The sequence below is a fragment of the Ranitomeya variabilis genome, chromosome 2 (genome assembly GCF_051348905.1).
Source record: "Ranitomeya variabilis isolate aRanVar5 chromosome 2, aRanVar5.hap1, whole genome shotgun sequence".
NCBI classification, from domain to species: Eukaryota; Metazoa; Chordata; class Amphibia; order Anura; family Dendrobatidae; genus Ranitomeya; species Ranitomeya variabilis.
The window spans coordinates 949,645,499-949,663,522 of NC_135233.1; the positions used below are offsets into that span (position 1 = coordinate 949,645,499).

Here is an 18,024-nt window from a genome sequence, read left to right on the forward strand (position 1 = left end):
ACTCGTTCTTTGTGGAACCGGATGGTCTCCGATCTGGCCTCACCAGGCCAACGGATCGCACTGGTGAGCCAGGACGCGGTTCCGGTCCCAGCAGCGATAAGATCCCTCGCCGGGAAGCCCTTCTCACTGGCAGGCGCACACGTCCCTCCGGGGCACGGCGAGGCCGGGCTTCTCGTGGTTCCGCGGGGCCGGGCTCCGCTGCTTTCCCCACGGGGTCACCCTCTTCCGGTGTTCCGGCAGCAGCCTGGAAGGCAGTACACCGCTGTACGCCTCGCGCCATCCAGCCAGCTTCTCCCGTAGCCCTCCTCCATCGGGTGTAAGTCACCGCATCACTGGGTTCCAGATCGCGGGGAAATCTTCCGCTGCAGGGCTCCACCTCTTCCCGATCCACGTGGATTTGTAGCGGCTCCCCGATTTCCTGGATAACCCCGCGTCTGTATTGGGGGTTGAAGGAGATCACTACCCCCCAGGACTCTGGGGCGCTGCAACACCATTTTGGAAACTAGACCCCTTAAGAAACGTAACTAGATGTGTGGTGAGCACTTTAAACCCCCAGGTGCTTCACGGAAGTTTATAACGTAGAGCCGTGAAAATAAAAAAATCGCATTTTTTCTACAAAAATGATCTTTTTGCCCCAAAATTTTTATTTTGACAAGGGTAACAGGAGAAATTAGACCACAAAAGTTGTTGTGCAATTTCTCCTGAGTTCGTCAATACCCCAAAAGTGGGGGTAAACCACTGTTTGGGCGCACCGCAGAGCTTGGAAGAGAAGGAGTACCGTTTTACTTTTTCAATGTAGAATTGGCTGGAATTGAGATCGGACACCATGTCGCGTTTGGAGAGCCCCTGTTGTGCCTAAACAGTAGAAACCCCCCACAAGTGACCCCATTTTGGAAACTAGACCCCTTAAGGAACTTATCTAGATATGTGGTGAGCACTTTAAACCCCCAAGTGCTTCACAGATATTTATAACTTAGAGCCGTGAAAATACAAAATCCTTTATTTAACCTCAAAAAAGATTTTTTAGCCTGCAATTTTATATTTTCTCAAGGGTAACAGGAGACATTGGACCCCAATGTCTGTTAACCAGTTTGTCCTGAGTACGCTTATACCCCATATGTGGGGGGGGGCACTGTTTGGGCACCCATCAGGGCTCGGAAGGGAAGGTGCGCCGCTTGGAATGCAGACTTTGATGGGATGGTCTGCGGGCGTCATGTTGCATTTGCAGAGCTCCTGATGTACCTAAACAGTAGAAACCCCACACAAGTGACCCCATTTTGGAAACTAGACCCCCCAAAGAGCTTATCTAGATGTGTGGTGAGCACTATGAACCCCTAACTGCTTCACAGAAGTTTATAATGTAGAGCCATGAAAATTAAAAAAATCATATTTTTTCCACAAAAATGATCTTTTCACCCCCAAATTTTTACTTTCACAAGGGTAAGAGGAGAAATTGGACCCCAAAAGTTGTTGTCCAATTTGTCCTGAGTACACTGATACCCCATGTGTGGGGGGACCACTGTTTGGGCGCATGGCTAAGCTCGGAAGGGAAGGAGTGCCGTTTTGGAATGCAGGCTTTGATAGAATGGTCTGCGGGCGTTATGTTGCGTTTGCAGAGCCCCTGATGTACCTAAACAGTAGAAACCCCCCAGAAGAGACCCCATTTTGGAAACTAGACCCCCAAGGAACTTATCTAGATGTGTGGTGAGAACTTTGAATGCCCAAGTGCTTCACAGAAGTTTATAATGCAGATTCGTGAAAATAAAAAGTATTTTTTTTTCCACAAAAAAGATTTTTTTAGCCCCCAAGTTTTTATTTTCACAAGGGTAACAGGAGAAATTGGACCCCAAAAGTTGTTGTCCAATTTATCCCGAGTACGCTGATGCCCCATATGTGGGGGTAAACCACTGTTTGGGCGCACGGCAGAGCTCAGAAGGGAGACGCACCACTTGACTTTTTGAGCGCAAAATTGGCTGTAGCGTTTAGAGACCCCCTGATGTACCTAAACAGTGGAAACCCCCCAATTCTAACGCCAACCCTAACCCCAACACACCCCTAACCCTAACCCAATCCATAATCCTAATCACAACCCTAACCCCCAAAACACCCCTAACCCTAATCCCAAAGCTAACCATAACCCTAATCAAAACCCTAAACCCAACACACCCCTAATCCTAATCTCAACCCTAACCTCAAAACCTAACCCTAATCCCAATACACCCCTAACCCTAATCCCAACCCTAACCTTAACCCTAATCCCAAACCTAACCCTAATCCCAACTCTAACCCTAACTTTAGCCCCAACCCTAGCCCTAACTTTAGCCCAAACCCTAACTTTAGCCCTAAACTTAGCTCCAACCCTAACTTTAGCCCCAACCCTAACCCTAGCCCTAACCCTAGCTCTAACCCTAACCCAAGCCCTAACCCTAGTCCTTACCCTAAGGCTATGTGCACACGTTGCGGATTTTGCTGCGGATCCGCAGCTGCGGGTCTGCAGCAGTTTCCCATGAGTTTACAGTACGATGTAAACCTATGGGAAACATAAAACGCTGTGCCCATGCTGCGGAAAAAAGCACGCGGAAACGCAGCGGTTTACATTCCGCAGCATGTCAATTCTTTCTGCGGATTCCGCAGCGGTTTTATACCTGCTCCATAATAGAAAACCGCAGGTGTAAAACCGCAGGGGAATCCGCACAAAAACCGCGGTACATCCGCGATAAATCCGCAGGAAAAACACAGCGTTTTGGCCCTGCGGATTTATCAAATCCGGTGCAGAAAAATCCACAGAGAACCATTCTACGTGTGCACATATCCTAACCCTACCCCTAACCCTACCCCTAACCCTAATTGGAAAATAGAAATACATAATTTTTTTTTATTTTATTATTTTTTCCTTACTAAGGGGGTGATAAAGGGGAGGGGTTATTTACTATTTTTTTTATTTTGATCACTGTGATAGTAGGATCTCACATTGACCAAGATAAAAGAAGAGGAAGAATCTTCCTCTGCCGGCCGACAGATCATGGCGGGCGCACTGCGCATGCACTCGCCATTTTCTTACCGGAGCAAGAAGCTGGCGGCCAGGAGAGGACACAGGAGGACCCAGGGACACCGGTAAGTATAACAGGGTCCTCGAATCCCCCTATTTCTCTGTCCTCTGATGTGCGATCACATCAGAGGACAGAGAATTACACATCGCTTTTTTTTTTGCGGTCGCCGGTAAACAGTTAATTACCGGCGATCGCAAAACAGGAGTCGGTAAAAACCGACCCCGATCATGTTCTTTGGGGTCTCGGCTACCGAGACCCCAAAGATCTTCCGGGTGCCGGGCGCATTGCGCCCGCCATTTTTTTCCCGGAAAAAGATGGCGGCGCCCATCGGGAGCCACGAGGAGCACCGGGGGAGATAGGTAAGTATCGGGGGGCTATCGGGGACTCCATTTCTCTGTCCTCCGATGTGCGATCACATCGGAGGACAGAGAAATTAAATGGCAAATCGCGTTTTTTTTTTGTTGCGACCGCCGGTAAATGGTTAATTACCGGCGATCGCAACTCTGGGGTCGGTAAAAAAAAAACGAATCATGTTCTCTGGGGTCTCGGCTACCCCTGGCAACCGAGACCCCAGAGAAAACCGACTCTGGGGGGCGCTATTCACTTTTTCCACAGCACCGTTAATTAACGGCGCTGTGGTTTAAGTACCCTTAACTGCCGCCGTTAGAAGGCATATCGGCGGTCGTTAAGGGGTTAAGAAGCTGAAACTCCTAAACCCTTCTGCCAATTTTAATGTGGATACCGTCAAATGAAAGCTGAAAGTTTGCACTTCAACTGCATCTGAATTGTTTTGTTTAACATTCATTGTGGTAATGTCTATAACCAAAATTAGAAAAATGTTGTCTCTGTCCAAATATATATGGACCTAACTGTATGTTGGTCCCTAGCAACAGCTCAGAGATAGGGATATAAATAAAAATATAATATAATAGTATTTCAATATTTTTATATTGGAGAGTGTGAGGCAGTGACCCCTGTTACAGCTAGGGGGCGCTGTATGTGCTCTGCGGAATGTGCATGGAAGCGTAGTGAGGCCATGAGGGCGTACTACAGACACAGGTGTGGCTGTAATTAGAATAGTGAAGCAGTGACTGATTAAAAAGCCCTGTAGTAGTGGGGGAGGTGTGTCAGCGTGTTCTTGGAAGCAGACAGGGCAGTTGTCTGCAGAGCTCTCTCTGTGTGGAGCAACACAGAGTCTAAAGGAACCAGAGAGACTGACACCCTGCGTCTTGGGCTGTCTTACGTGTACCCGGCTGCACTCCAGAGGATAAAGACTGCAGTGCGCTGAGTGAGAGACTTGTTACCGGCGTGCGGTCACCCAGGGAAACTGGACAGAGGGAAGTTCGGCCTGTGTATTGACTGCGTCATATAGCCATGCGTTATTAATGGACTGTATGAAGAAGCCGTATACTATATTGACTGTGTGAAGTAACACAATAAAAGAACGTTTTGTTTGAACTTGTTTGGGTCACTGCCGTTTCACTGTGTATGGTCATACCGCTGCATTACAAGAGGTATACACTAGGTCATAAGAGGATGGTCCAGAGATATGAAAAACGGAAAATATTAAGAATAAATGGGAAGAATATACGTAAATCTCATTTTTATAAGAATCAACCTGTCAGCATTTTCAGTTGACAGGCGGATGCACTTTTCTGTTATAATTCCACCAGCGCACTAAAAACCAGCTATGACACAACGCTAGCAGCAGGGCAGGCCAGGACCTCCAAGGCGTAGAGAGCCAGTTCATGCCACGTGTCCAGCTTGGATACCCAATAATTACAAGGCACAGAGGAATCCTGGAGGACGTTTGTACGATCTGCAAGGTACTTCCTCAGCATCTTCCCAAACATTGCACTTCTTGTGACAGCACCCCTTGCCTCTGTGCTGGCAAGATGGGAGGGTCTGAGAAAACTGTCCCATAACTTTGCCATTGTTCCCCTGGCTGAGCTGGATTGTACTTCTGTCTCTCTTGCTTGGACTCCTTGGTTGTATAACAAACTCTGATGTCTGCTGCCAGCGTTCTCAGATGGGAATTTTTTAAGTAATACCGCTACAAGGGCCCTCCGGTACTGAAACATTTTAGTACACCTCTCTGCCTTGGGAAGAAGAGATTGAAAGTTCTCCTTGTAGCGTGGGTCTAGAAGTGTCACCAACCAGTAATAAGTGTCACCAAAAATTTAAATAATTTGAGGGTCATGGGAAATGCAACATAAAGTCAGCCATGCGTGCTAGACTGCTACCAGGCAAAACTTCCATGTCCTCACCAACAGGACGATTGACCATACTGTCCTCCTCATTCTCCCTGTCCCCAGGCCATCCACGCTGAACAGACGGTATGACAGCTGTGCTTGTAGTACCGTCTATAGCGCATGAAAGTAGCTTCTGTTCTTCCTCCTCCTCCTCATTGTCTACCAATCCACATCTTAGAGATGCACCTTTTCTGGGCCGGCTGAGATCTTATGTTTTTAGCCTGGGGCCAGTATCCATGACCCCCTTCCTAGGCTTTTAATATCAGCCCACAGCTGCCTACATTGCCTTTGCTAGTTATTAATTATAGGGGGATCCCCACTTCATTCTTTTTAGGGTCCCCTATTTTAAAAGCCACTAAAGATGTGCCTTTTCTGGGCCGGCTGTGAGCTTATGTTTTCAGCCTGGGGGGGGGGGGGGGCAGTATCCATGACCCCCTTGCTAGGCTTTTAATATCAGCCCACAGCTGCCTACATAGACTTTGCTAGTTACTAATTATAGGGGGACCCCCATTTCATTTTATTTTAAGGTCCCCCATTTTAACAGCCAGTAAAGGCTAAGTATACAGTTGTGAGCTGATATTAATAGCCTGGGAAGCTCCATGGGTATTTCCCCCTTCCAAAGCTATAAACATCTGTCCACAGACTTAACCTTTCCCTCTGCTAGCTATGAAGATTAAGTGGGAGCCTACGCCATTTTTTTCAGAAAAATAATATTTTATTTTTATCAAATACATTTAAAGTAAGCTGCACCCACACTGTGCTAATTGTATTTATCACATACATCTGTATATCTACCTATTCTTTGTGTATTTACTGTATGTAATTCATCTCTTCTATCCTGTCAGCTCCTGCTGTGATTTTACACTACATGGCTGCTGAATTGCCGGCTTTTCTTCTATCTATCTATGTATGTAATATATATACATATACAGTATATATGTGTGTGTCACTGACATCTATATATATATATGTATTCTATGTGTATGCATCTATTCTATCTATTTTATTCTAACCTGTCTCGCTGTGATATTACTGTACTCGGCGGATGAATTGACGGCTTTTATTCTATCCATCTATTATCTACTTTAAAATACTTTAGTGGCAACGCAATTATTTTCCTGCACTTTTACCGAATGTTACCGACTTTTTCCAATTTTAAGAAAAATGTCCGTGTTTACCGATCACGAATCCGAATGCACCATATTAGTGCCGAACATATGTTTGGCGTTCATTTTCCAAACATATTCGCTCATCTCTAGTCCAGACCGACACGACAACTTCTCCAGCCAGGACTTGGCTGCAGAGATTACAACAAAGACACATTTGACTTCTCACATTTCCTGCACTGGCCCAATCTATTCCCAACCTGCACAAACTCCTCATCCTGCTGATATCCCAATGCTGAGTCACTGATGCCGTATGTGTCCCTATTACTGCACTTATTGTCTGTGTGCCCTCTAAATGGTAAAACAAACCTCTAAAACACGTGTGGGCAATTAATTTTCCCGAAGGGCCAAATGAGAGACCATGACTGTTGTGGAGGGCCCGAACCAATAGGCTGAAATTAATTCTGCTCAATATTAATATCAATGTATTAATTAGAATTATTATACTATTGATAATTATATTAATTGTATCACTTAATATTGAGGAAAATTAAGTATGCTGACATATATCGTTTGAACCATAATGCAGCCCCTTCTCTACATTGTATGAGTCCCCCACAGCCTCTTATATACTGTAAGAGCCCCCACACAGCCTCCCCATATAGAGCATAAGTCCTACACAGCTTCCCTATATACAGCATGAGCCCCACAGACAGGACTCCCATAGACACCCTATCTCCTGCATGAGGCACACACAGCCTCCCAATATCCAGCATGAGACCACCATAGCATCTCCATGTCCTGCATGAGACCCCCATATAATTAGATCTCCGTATGTTATGGGCTTCTATAACACCACAGCAGTGCCACAGGCTGATCGCCTCCATGCCACGCCGTATTGATGCAGTAATTGATGCAAAAAGAGCCCCGACCAAGAATTGAGAGCATTTACTGAACATACATTTCAGTAGGCCAACATTTCAGATTTTAAAATCATTTTTCAAGCTGATGTTATAAAGTATTCTAATTTACTGAGATAATGACTTTTGGGTTTTCATTGGCTGTAAGCCATAATCATCAACATTAACAGAAATAAACACATGAAATAGATCACTCTGTTTGTAATGACTCTATATAATATACACGTTTCACTTTTTGTATTAAAGAACTGAAATAAATTAACTTTTTGATGATATTCTAATTTTGTGAGAAGCACCTGTAATATAATGCACTCCCCAAAGGCAGACTCTACATACTGTACTTGTCAGGACAGTGGGGGCCAAGCAATGATGTAATCGCTTTCCCTGCCGGTGTCTACATCATTGACATCAGGGGGAATGATGGCAGAGGGAGCGGTCTCATCATTGCTTTCATCTGTGTCAGCATTCAGCCGACAGCCAATACAGTTGAACTTGCAATGACGGTCGGGGGGCCGATGCTGGTACCGGGCCCCCACGGCTCACGCATTCAATAGCGGCTGGGTGGCGGTGCAGGGAGATCGAGTCTGCTGCACAGCTTTATTGTAGGGGCGCGCCATATGCCCATACACTTAACAGCAGCGTAGCTACCGGCGGACCCTCTTAGAGAGCGGGGCCCCAGGCAGCCGCCTATTTTGACCGCGTGGTAGCAAAGCTACGCTTCTGATTGAGATTAATTTAATTCTATGGTGCTTCCACTTCACATCTTGCTAGGCAGCATCTATTTGTGCAGAGCCGCCCCTTGAAGATTCCATCACCGGATTCCATGATGACATCACTGGTGATTGTTCCGCATTGTGACATCACAGCCGACAGTCGCTACTTATACAATGTGCACAGGGTCACGGGTGCCATTTTGGCTCTATAGCTGGTGACAACGCACTCTTGCAGTTTCTCGCTATGGCTGGATTTATTCTAGATTATCTTCAGGTACAAGCACTATGGCGGATTCTTCACAACAATCGCCCTAGCACTGTGCTTCTACCACCCGATGGCGTCCTCAGCTTCACTCACCGGCTGGTGGTGCAGCTAGTAAGGAATTGCCTGACCAAATACCAACAAGGTCATCTTACCTCAGAGTATGTGACTGATTTACTTCAGAACATCAGGACATTAGTACAGCAGGTAAATCTTCTCCGTACAGATAATAATGGTGGCATAGACGTTTCTGCTTTCCTCCAGTATAAGCCACGACGAGTCCCCATCTATGTAGTCATTGTCTCTGCAGAGAGAGGGGCCAATGTCACATACAATGGCGGCCTCCTCTGTGACCTTTCTCATCTCAAAATGTCCCTTTTTCTTTCTTTTCTTCTTTATAGGCTGAAGAAAGATCTCAATATGGAGATTTGGCTTTTATTAAACAACTGGCCGATGAAGTCCTGTCTGTGCTGGAACGTCCGGCTCGCTCATTGGAACGCCTGGTAAGGAGCCATCGTCTTCTCATCTGTGTAGTCACAAGTGGCTGCATCTGGAAATGCCGGTTTAGTCCTGATTTATGCGTGTGATGATTTAGTGTAAGGTTCCACATATTAATTACATATATTGTATCCATCAGGAAACAGCAGAAGGCGAGGCCAAAGATGGGCAGCATCTGATCCCGGGGCCGTGCAGCGATCTGATTCCAGGTGAGCCCATCCCCCAACCTTCTACAAGAAATGTCCAGATATTGCAGAGAGCAGGGGATAATGTTACACTTACTCTTTCTACTCTGTGGAATGGCCGCCGCTCACCACATTTCTGCATATGGAAGTAGTCGGATGACGGATGGTATAGGCCATTTTCCGCTAATAAAAATTATGCATTTTTTTTTTTTTGGGGGGGGGGAAGGGGAACTGGGGTGGAAGAAGAAATCCGAGTACAGTGACACGCCCCCATTGCACATCCAGCCTAATTTGCATATGGCACCTATCCCTCAGCTCTCTTACCATCGCTCACATGTACGGTGAGGGTGGGGGTCCTCATTTATGGGATGATTAGAGGATTCCTCCATCACTTATATTACATTTATCCATATCTAGAATCCCTATATAAGAAGCGTTCTTACTATTTGCAGACATCTTGTCATTTCTGTATTATGTCGCTGTATTATGTATGTAGGATTAGAATGTAAGTCCGCAAGGACAGGGTCCTCTCCCCTCTGTACCAGTCTGTCCCTGTAAACCTGCTTACTGTAAACGATATCTATAACCCTGTATGTAACCCCTTCTCATGTACAGCACCATGGAATTAAGGGTGTTATACAAATGAATAATAATAATATTGTCTAATAGATTTTATCTCTTCATCTTTTTATCACTACTGTAGATACAACTGTGCTGGCGGATCCTGACAGTAGAATCTGTGAGATCCCGGAGATCCAAGAATCTGTCGGTGTAAGTATCATAGAGGGAGATGTCTGTGAAAGACATGTCCAGTATTATCCCCCACATCACCATGGGTCGCCTCTATTAGCAATAGCATTAATATAAAGGGAATCTGTCACCAGGTTTTTACCATCCCATCCGAGTGCAGCAGGATGTAGAGGCAGGGACCCTGATTCCAGCAATGTATTAATGACATTCCTGGGTGCAGCAGTTGTGATGAAATCACCAATTTTTCTGCTCTGAATGCTGAGCTCTGTATAACGCTGGCCACTCCAGTAATTGGCAGCTTTCTGTGTACACGGTGTATAGGCAGAAAACTCAGTGGTGGGGGCGGAGTTAGACAGAGCAACAGGACTACATGTCACGAGACAGATAGTCCTCTAGTGATAATCTCCTGCTGATAAACACTGATTTTATGAAAACAACGACACAGACTAGTAAGTGATATATCACTGGAATCAGAATCTCAGCCTCTACATCATCAGAGCTCAGAATACATAGTAAAATCCTGTTGACAGATCCCCTTTAAGTTCTCCTCTGTGATCTCTTCATGATCGGTATCTGGAGGATCCCCCTTAAATTACATCCTTGTCTGTGTAGCGTTAGGGTATGTGCACATGATGCGGAAAATGCTGCGGATCCGCAGCGTTTCCGCAGCTGCGGGTCCGCAGCAGTTTTCCATGAGTTTACAGTACAATGTAAACCTATAGGAAACAAAAAACGCTGTGCCCATGCTGCGGAAAAAAAAAGCGCGGAAACGCAGCGGTTTACATTCTGCAGCATGTCACTTCTTTCTGCGGATTCCACAGCGGTTTTACAGCTACTCCTATAGAAAACCGCAGTTGTAAAACCGCAGTGAAATCCGCAGAAAAACCGCAGTAAATCCGCAATAAATCTGCAGCAAAAACGCAGCGTTTTTGCTCTACAGATTTATCAAATCCACTGCGGAAAAATCCGCAGTGGACCAGAATACGTGTGCACATAGCCTTAAGATTGTCTTGTTTCCTACAATCGGATCAGTGATATCAGTTGGGACATAATCTAGGAGGGAGAAGTTTTTCCAGTGGTTCCTATATCTTAACATCATTTCTTATTTTTATAGAGTGTGATTAAATCATTGACCCCGACAAGAAAGCCGCATGAAAGCGACTATGAAACAACTAAACTGATCGGCAGTGGACATTTTGGGTGAGTAATCCACATTTCTCAGGGTTCCCAATGACAGTGCGCCTCTGTGCTCTGCACCTTCCCTCACCTCCATTTATTATGTCTTGGGGTATGGAGGGAGCAATTGGAGCTCTTTCAATTTGGACAAACTTTTATTTGGCATAATGAATCATATCTACTGGGCAAATACAGCGAATCTGCCCAAGAATAACTTAGGTAGATTTGCTCATCTCTAATGTGACCTGGGTGAGGGTCCGTCAGACGTGGCATTCTCCAGACCTCCCATAGGTGATCTATGCAGTGCTCTCTGATGGATTTCTAGTGACACCCGATCTTCTAGCATTAAACATAAAAGTTTAAACAATTAGATAATGATTTCTATAGATGTTCTTCTAATAAAGATTCATTATAAACCATGGATTCTCCTTCTCTCCAGGGCTATCTACTTGGTGCACCATAAAGACTCACACCAGATCTTTGCTTTGAAGAAAATGACCAAGCGGAACATAGACACTCCAAAAAAAGTGAAAAGGGCCTATCTGGAGCGGGACATCCTAACATTCACTGATTGTCCCTTTGTGGTCTCCATGCTTTGCTCCTTTCCAACTAAATCTCACTTGTGTATGGTCATGGAGTATGTAGGAGGTAGGACATGTATTTTGTATTGTATTCAGCCCATGGCTAGTTCTATCTTATCACCGCTTATAAAATTAGGATAATTAGGATGGTTACATCCCCAAAGAGTGTGCAGGGGCACTGCACCCAATTCCTTCACCTGTCATCACAATTTCAGAGCCAAAGGCTCCTTGATCCATGATTCAGCCTGCTCAGATGGGTCCGAGACTCCATGCACTGCAGGTGTGCTGACGTCACAATACTGAATTACACCTGCAGTGTGGAGTCTCAGTACTTACACTGCACAGGAGGGGCTGATGGGGTCATCACACTAATTTGTGGGACTGTGGGCCATAATACTGAGAGGGGTGGGTCTGGTAGGGGCCATAACACTGAGTGGTGAGGCTGGGGGGTGCCATCATACTGAGTGGTGAGACTAGTGGTGGCCATAATACTAAGTAGTGGTGGTTATGGGGGCTATAATACTGAGAGGTGTGGCTGGTGGGGGCCATAGTACTAAGTGGTGGGGTTGGTGAGGGCCATAATACTGAGTAGTGGGGTTTGCAGAGGCCATAATTCCTGAAAGGTGGGGATGGATGGGCCAATAATATTGAATGGCGTGCTGTGTGAGAGGCTATGATGGACTATGTATGTCGCCATATTGAGTTGGTGACTGTGAATGCCCCTACACTGAGTGGGGGTCCTCATATTGAGTGATGTGTTGTGGGGTGCCTCATTCTGTTTGATTGGCTATGGGGGCCATCCTACTGAGTGGGGAGTTGTGGAGGCCATTATATTGTGTGAGGGCCTGTGGGGGACATTATATTGTGTGAGGGTCTGTGGGGGACATTATATTGTGTGAGGGCCTGTGGGGGACATTATATTGTGTGAGGGCCTGTGGGGGACATTATATTGTGTGAGGGTCTGTGGGGGACATTATATTGTGTGAGGGCCTGTGGGGGACATTATATTGTGTGAGGGCCTGTGGGGGACATTATATTGTGTGAGGGCCTGTGGGGGACATTATATTGTGTGAGGGCCTGTGGGGGACATTATATTGTGTGAGGGCCTGTGGGGGACATTATATTGTGTGAGGGCCTGTGGGGGACATTATATTGTGTGAGGGCCTGCTGGGGACATTATACTGAGTAGGTGGCTGTGACTGGTTCAATACTGAGGGGGGCATCAGACTGACAGGTGTTACACTGTATGTGTAAGGTTAAACTGTATAAAGGAGGATTAACTGTGGGGATACCTAACAGTATGTGATAGGTTGGGGAATTTTTGAGATCTTCATACTCTAAAATGATCAAGAAAGGTGTATTGGTGCAGTCGAGAACAATAAGGTTTTTTAAGAGGGGGAAATTAGAACTTTTACTATGGGGCCCTGTCATTTCTATTAACACCACTGTCGGAGTGATCTCCCTGTGTGTCCACATTGAGCGTGTCAGTATCTCCAGCTGTAGACGAGATGTGACATCACTTTATGTTACTAGTTACATGGACGACATTCCTCCATTGATTCAGTCTAATATAATGTGCACTATACATTATATCTGCATATATATTATCTCTTGCCCTAATGTCTCCACTCACTTCTCATCATATATCGTGGTGATCTGCTGTATAAACCCCTCACCGGTCATATTTTCTTTCTTCTATAGGTGGAGACTGTGAGACCCTTATAAACACCATGGGTCCTCTATCTGTCCCCTTGGCCCGCTTGTACTTTGCAGAAGCGGTCCTTGCTGTAGAATACCTCCACAGTTATGGTGTGGTGCACAGAGACCTGAAGCCGGAAAAGTAAGTGCCCCTTGTACTACAATAAAGAGGGGAAGTAATCACGTATTATCATAGTCTGTGAGGCTAAAAGCATCTTCTTGTTCACAGCCTCCTGATTACATCTTCTGGACACATTAAAGTTACCGACTTCGGGCTTTCAAAAGTTGGTATCATGATACCAAAAACCAACATCTACAAGGAATTAGCGGAGGACATCACCAGAGAGTTCATGGACCATGAGGTTGGTAGCACTTACAGGAACTCGGCTTGCTCTTTACAAATCTCATCACACTATTGTCTCTTCTCTATATTCTTCATTTCTAGAGAACTTTTCCACTGATATTTTATCTTCTGTCATTGTGTGTTTATGGCGAAAACTTGGCGTGATAAACGTTTCATTAATCTCTTCTCTTTCTTCTGTTGGTTTCCAGATGTGTGGGACCCCGTATTACTTCGCCCCAGAGATCATCCTGAAAGAAGGATATGGAAGACCCGTTGACTGGTGGTCAATGGGGATCATCTTGTATGAATTTCTCGTGGGATTTCTGCCATTTGATGGAGATTCCCTAACTGAGCTTTATGAAAGTGTTACCAATGGTAAGAAGAATAATCTGACCATTGCGGTTATTGGTTACATTGGTTCATTTCCTTTGTTTTATTTTACAGTCCAGTAAAGAGGTTTTATTTTCTGTATTTTGTCATTTTCTGTATTACAGGAGGCATAATTTGGGATTGTGATTTCGCTCCTCCCCCCGATGCGCAGAACCTAATTACTGAGCTGCTCAGAAAAAAGCCTGCAGATAGACTTGGGACAGGTAATATAATACTATTAATATTCACATATTACACTTATAACTCATGCCCATGAGGATCAAGACTTCTCTATCAGCTCCTCCATTTCTAGTTCTCCACAATATGAGCTTCAGTCATGTTCCTTCATGTTGTCTCAGTTATGTCATTAGTTCAGATTAGGTTAAACTGTTCAGAAATGAAGCAGTCTCTGACAATGTCCGCATCACTTTTGTTTAATTTTTTTCAAGGAGGAGCATTTGAGATCAAAGGCCATCCATTCCTGAGTGACTTAGACTTTGGCAACCTTCTAAGTCAGAAGCCGGAGTACATTCCTCAGTTTGCAACTGACGTGGACACCAGCTTATTTATCAGTAAGTAAAAGGAGGCACATCTAGACTAAGTAACTGTTTTTCTTGTCTTCCTTAAAATGTAATAATTGGTTTCCATTAATATTAGTGGTAAAAAATTACTGTGTTATACTGACAACCTCTAATAACACTTCACTACCTGTGTAGATCGCCAGGATATAGAAGAACATCTGGCCTCCGAGGATGAGGAAGGGGACACAAATGAGGACAACAAGAGCTTTGAGTTTCAAAATTTTACATCATCTTCTGAAAGGCTTTCTAAAGTATGTGATCAAAAAATCCAAAATAGGTAAAAAATAAACATTTAAAAGTAAAAGAGAAAAATCATATTTTGTTTTTGTCCTTATTTAGCTCTGTACCATCACTACCAGAACAATGAATGATGAGGATCCCAAGTCCCCTCCACAGTGTACTCCAGCATCCAGCACAAATATATCAGAAATGTGAGTAGAATATGGCGAGTTCCAGGCTGATGTATGTGCACAGCACCAAATACCATATACATAAAATACAAAATCAATGATTAGTGATCATTGTGCTTTTGGTTTCCAAAATCATGGTGATAACTACCCAAAATAGCAGCCAGTCATTCGTATTTACAGCTGGCCATGCTGTAGGAGAGAGTATTGGTAGTTGTCTTCGGCTCTGATCTATGGAAGGTAGATCTGGGCACAAAACCTTCCCCACTGTGACTGTCATATGTCCTATTAGGCCCTATAGTCAATGTTCTTCTAGTGAAACAAACTTTTCTTGTGATTTACATGTTTTTCTTCTCCCAAACAGACAGAAAGAACCTTTTTGTGAACCTGATAGAGACGATCCTATAAGCAGCTTGCCATTCTCCTCCTCATTGTCAGGTACGTATACGTCAAACATGAGAATGTTAAATTTAAGGCTCAAATATTTCCACGTGCTTTTTCTGTAATAGGTCTCCTGTGTTATCCGTGATACATGTATCCCAGTTATGTTGCCCATAGGCCCATATTGTATCTCTATTGTCCTAATTTTGTCCAGGAGGTTTTTTATGGATTCTGTGAGTTATGATTTTTCATCCTGGAATCGATCTCATTATAAGGCCTGTAGTAGAATATTGCTCATTAGTGATGCGCCACGTGGCATTTACTGCTCCAGATCAGTGACACATCTAATGCCCCTCAGATTAGGTCATGTATGTTACATAGAACTTATTCTGCTCTATTATGATGTAATGCCAGATTATCAGGACTATAGGGGATAGGACTAGAACAAGTCCACTATATACAGGAGACAGAGCAGATCCTATAAGAATATGTTCTTACAGAGTTATTTTTCTTTCTAATCAGAAACTCCAGCTGAGGAGGAAGTAAAATCTGCAATAAATCTGAGTATAAAGGAAGAAAACTCAGAAAATGTAAAAAAGGGGAAAAAGAGACGAGGTAAGTGTGAGAATCAGCTCCATGTTGTATGATGTATGTCAGTCAGTGAGAATAATTCATATGGAGCAGATGTCATGTCCGTGATGGGATTGTCACATGTCTGATGGCTGACAGTTATTCCCGACATCTGTGTGAATAAGATTCCTCTGCTGTCCGGCCTCAGTGATCGCCCAGTAGAATCATGTAATATGGAGTCCCATCACTTACATTATATTTATTTCTTTTCTTTTAGGTTCCATCTTCCGCCGGATCCTATCATCCTGCCGGCGCGGATTATCCAGGGCTGCTCGCTTATTTGCATGTTGTCACAGTTGCCCTAGTGTCATCTAAGACGTAAAGCCTCAACATCTAGCACCCTGAAGTTCAGCAGACCCTCCATCACTGCTGGACCTGTATAGAAGGACCATCACCATCTACCTGTGGCCTTCTGACTGTAATGTCTTTACCTGGATATGTTTCGGTAATGCCTCTGTCACCAGGCTCCGCTGTATCCATACTGCTCGCCTGACTTGGTTTTCCTGATCACCCGGTATCTGACCCTGGCTGTCTTCCTGACTATGTTTTTGTCTACCGATTCTGTTCACCTTTTATCCCTCTATCCTATTCTTGAATTAAAAAAAATCTATATTGATTGAGATTCTCTTGTATTCATCAAACTTCACTCCGAATATTGTAAAAAAAAAAAAATACATAGAGGTGTTTGTGCTTTTAAAAGCATTGTTGCTTTGTACCACCAATATATACACTGCTCAAAAAAATAAAGGGAACACTAAAATCCCACATCCTAGATATTACTGAATGAAATATTCCAGTAAATCTTTATTCATTACATAATGGAATGTGTTGAGAACAATAAAACCTAAAAATGATCAACGTAAAACCCAAATAATATCCCACGGAGGTTTGGAGTTGCAATGATGCTCAAAATCAAAGTGGAAAATGAAGTTACAGGCTGATACAACTTCAGTGGAAATGCTCAGTAGTGTGTGTGGCCTCCACGTGCCTGTATGACCTCCCTACAATGCCTGGGCATGCTCCTGATGAGGTGGCGGATGGTCTCCTGAGGGATCTCCTTCCAGACCTGGACTAAAGCATCCACCAACTCCTGGACAGTCTGTGGGGCAACGAGACGTTGGTGGATGGTGCGAGACATGATGTCCCAGATGTGTTCAATCGGTTTCAGGTCTGGGGAACGGGTGGGCCAGTCCATAGCTTCAATGCCTTCGTCTTGCAGGAACTGACGACACACTCCAGCTACATGAGGTCTGGCATTCTCCTGCATTAGGAGGATCCCAGGGCCAACTGCACCAGCATATGGTCTCACAAGGGGTCTGAAAATCTCATCTCGGTATTTAATCGCAGTCAGGCTACCTCTGGCGAGCACATGGAGGGCTGTGCAGCCCTCCAAAGAAATGCCACCCCACACCATTACTGACCCACTGCCAAACCGGTCATGCTGAAGGATGTTGCAGGCAGCAGATCGCTCTCCACGGCGTCTCCAGACTCTGTCACGTTTGTCACATGTACTCAGTGTGAACCTGCTTTCATCTGTGAAGAGCACAGGGCGCCAGCGGCGAATTTGACAATTCTGGTGTTCTGTGGCAAATGCCAAGCGTCCTGCATAGTGTTGGGCCGTGAGCACAACCCCCATCTGTGGACGTCAGGCACTCAGACCATCATCATGCAGTCGGTTTCTAACCATTTGTGCAGACACATGCACATTTGTGGCCTGCTGGAGGTCATTTTGCAGGGCTCTGGCAGTGCTCCTCCTGTTTCTCCTTGCACAAAGGCTGAGGTAGCTGTCCTGCTGCTGGGTTGTTGCCCTCCTACGGCCCCCTCCACATCTCCTTGTACTGGCCTGTCTCCTGGTAGCGCCTCCAGCCTCTGAACACTACGCTGACACAGCAAACCTTCTTGCCACAGCTCGCATTGATGTGCCATCCCGGATGAGCTGCACTACCTGAGCAACTCGTTTGGGTTGTAGAGTCCGTCTCATGCTACCACGAGTGTGAAAGCACAACCAACATTCAAAAGTGACCAAAACATCAGCCAGAAAGCATTATTACTGAGATGTGGTCTGTGGTCCCCAACTGCAGAACCACTCCTTTATTGAGGGTGTCTTGATAATTGCCAATAA

General features: G+C 44.9%; 2 protein-coding genes across 4 annotated transcripts in view; one reads left to right on the forward strand and one right to left on the reverse strand.

Moving 5' to 3' along the window:
• RHBDD1 (rhomboid domain containing 1) overlaps window positions 1–18,024 on the reverse strand; it is a 232,020-nt gene that overhangs the window by 48,096 nt on the left and 165,900 nt on the right. The gene's annotated exons all lie outside the window — the stretch shown is intronic.
• Window positions 8,245–16,518, forward strand: LOC143810055 (microtubule-associated serine/threonine-protein kinase 4-like). Its single transcript, XM_077292951.1, has 16 exons — window positions 8,245–8,510; window positions 8,705–8,806; window positions 8,941–9,010; window positions 9,690–9,757; window positions 10,851–10,936; window positions 11,352–11,560; window positions 13,195–13,333; window positions 13,421–13,553; window positions 13,744–13,909; window positions 14,029–14,127; window positions 14,353–14,475; window positions 14,620–14,735; window positions 14,824–14,915; window positions 15,256–15,329; window positions 15,795–15,887; window positions 16,120–16,518. The coding sequence occupies exons 1-16, from the start codon at window positions 8,286–8,288 to the stop codon at window positions 16,215–16,217; spliced, it is 1,893 nt and encodes a 630-aa protein (XP_077149066.1). The 5' UTR covers window positions 8,245–8,285; the 3' UTR covers window positions 16,218–16,518.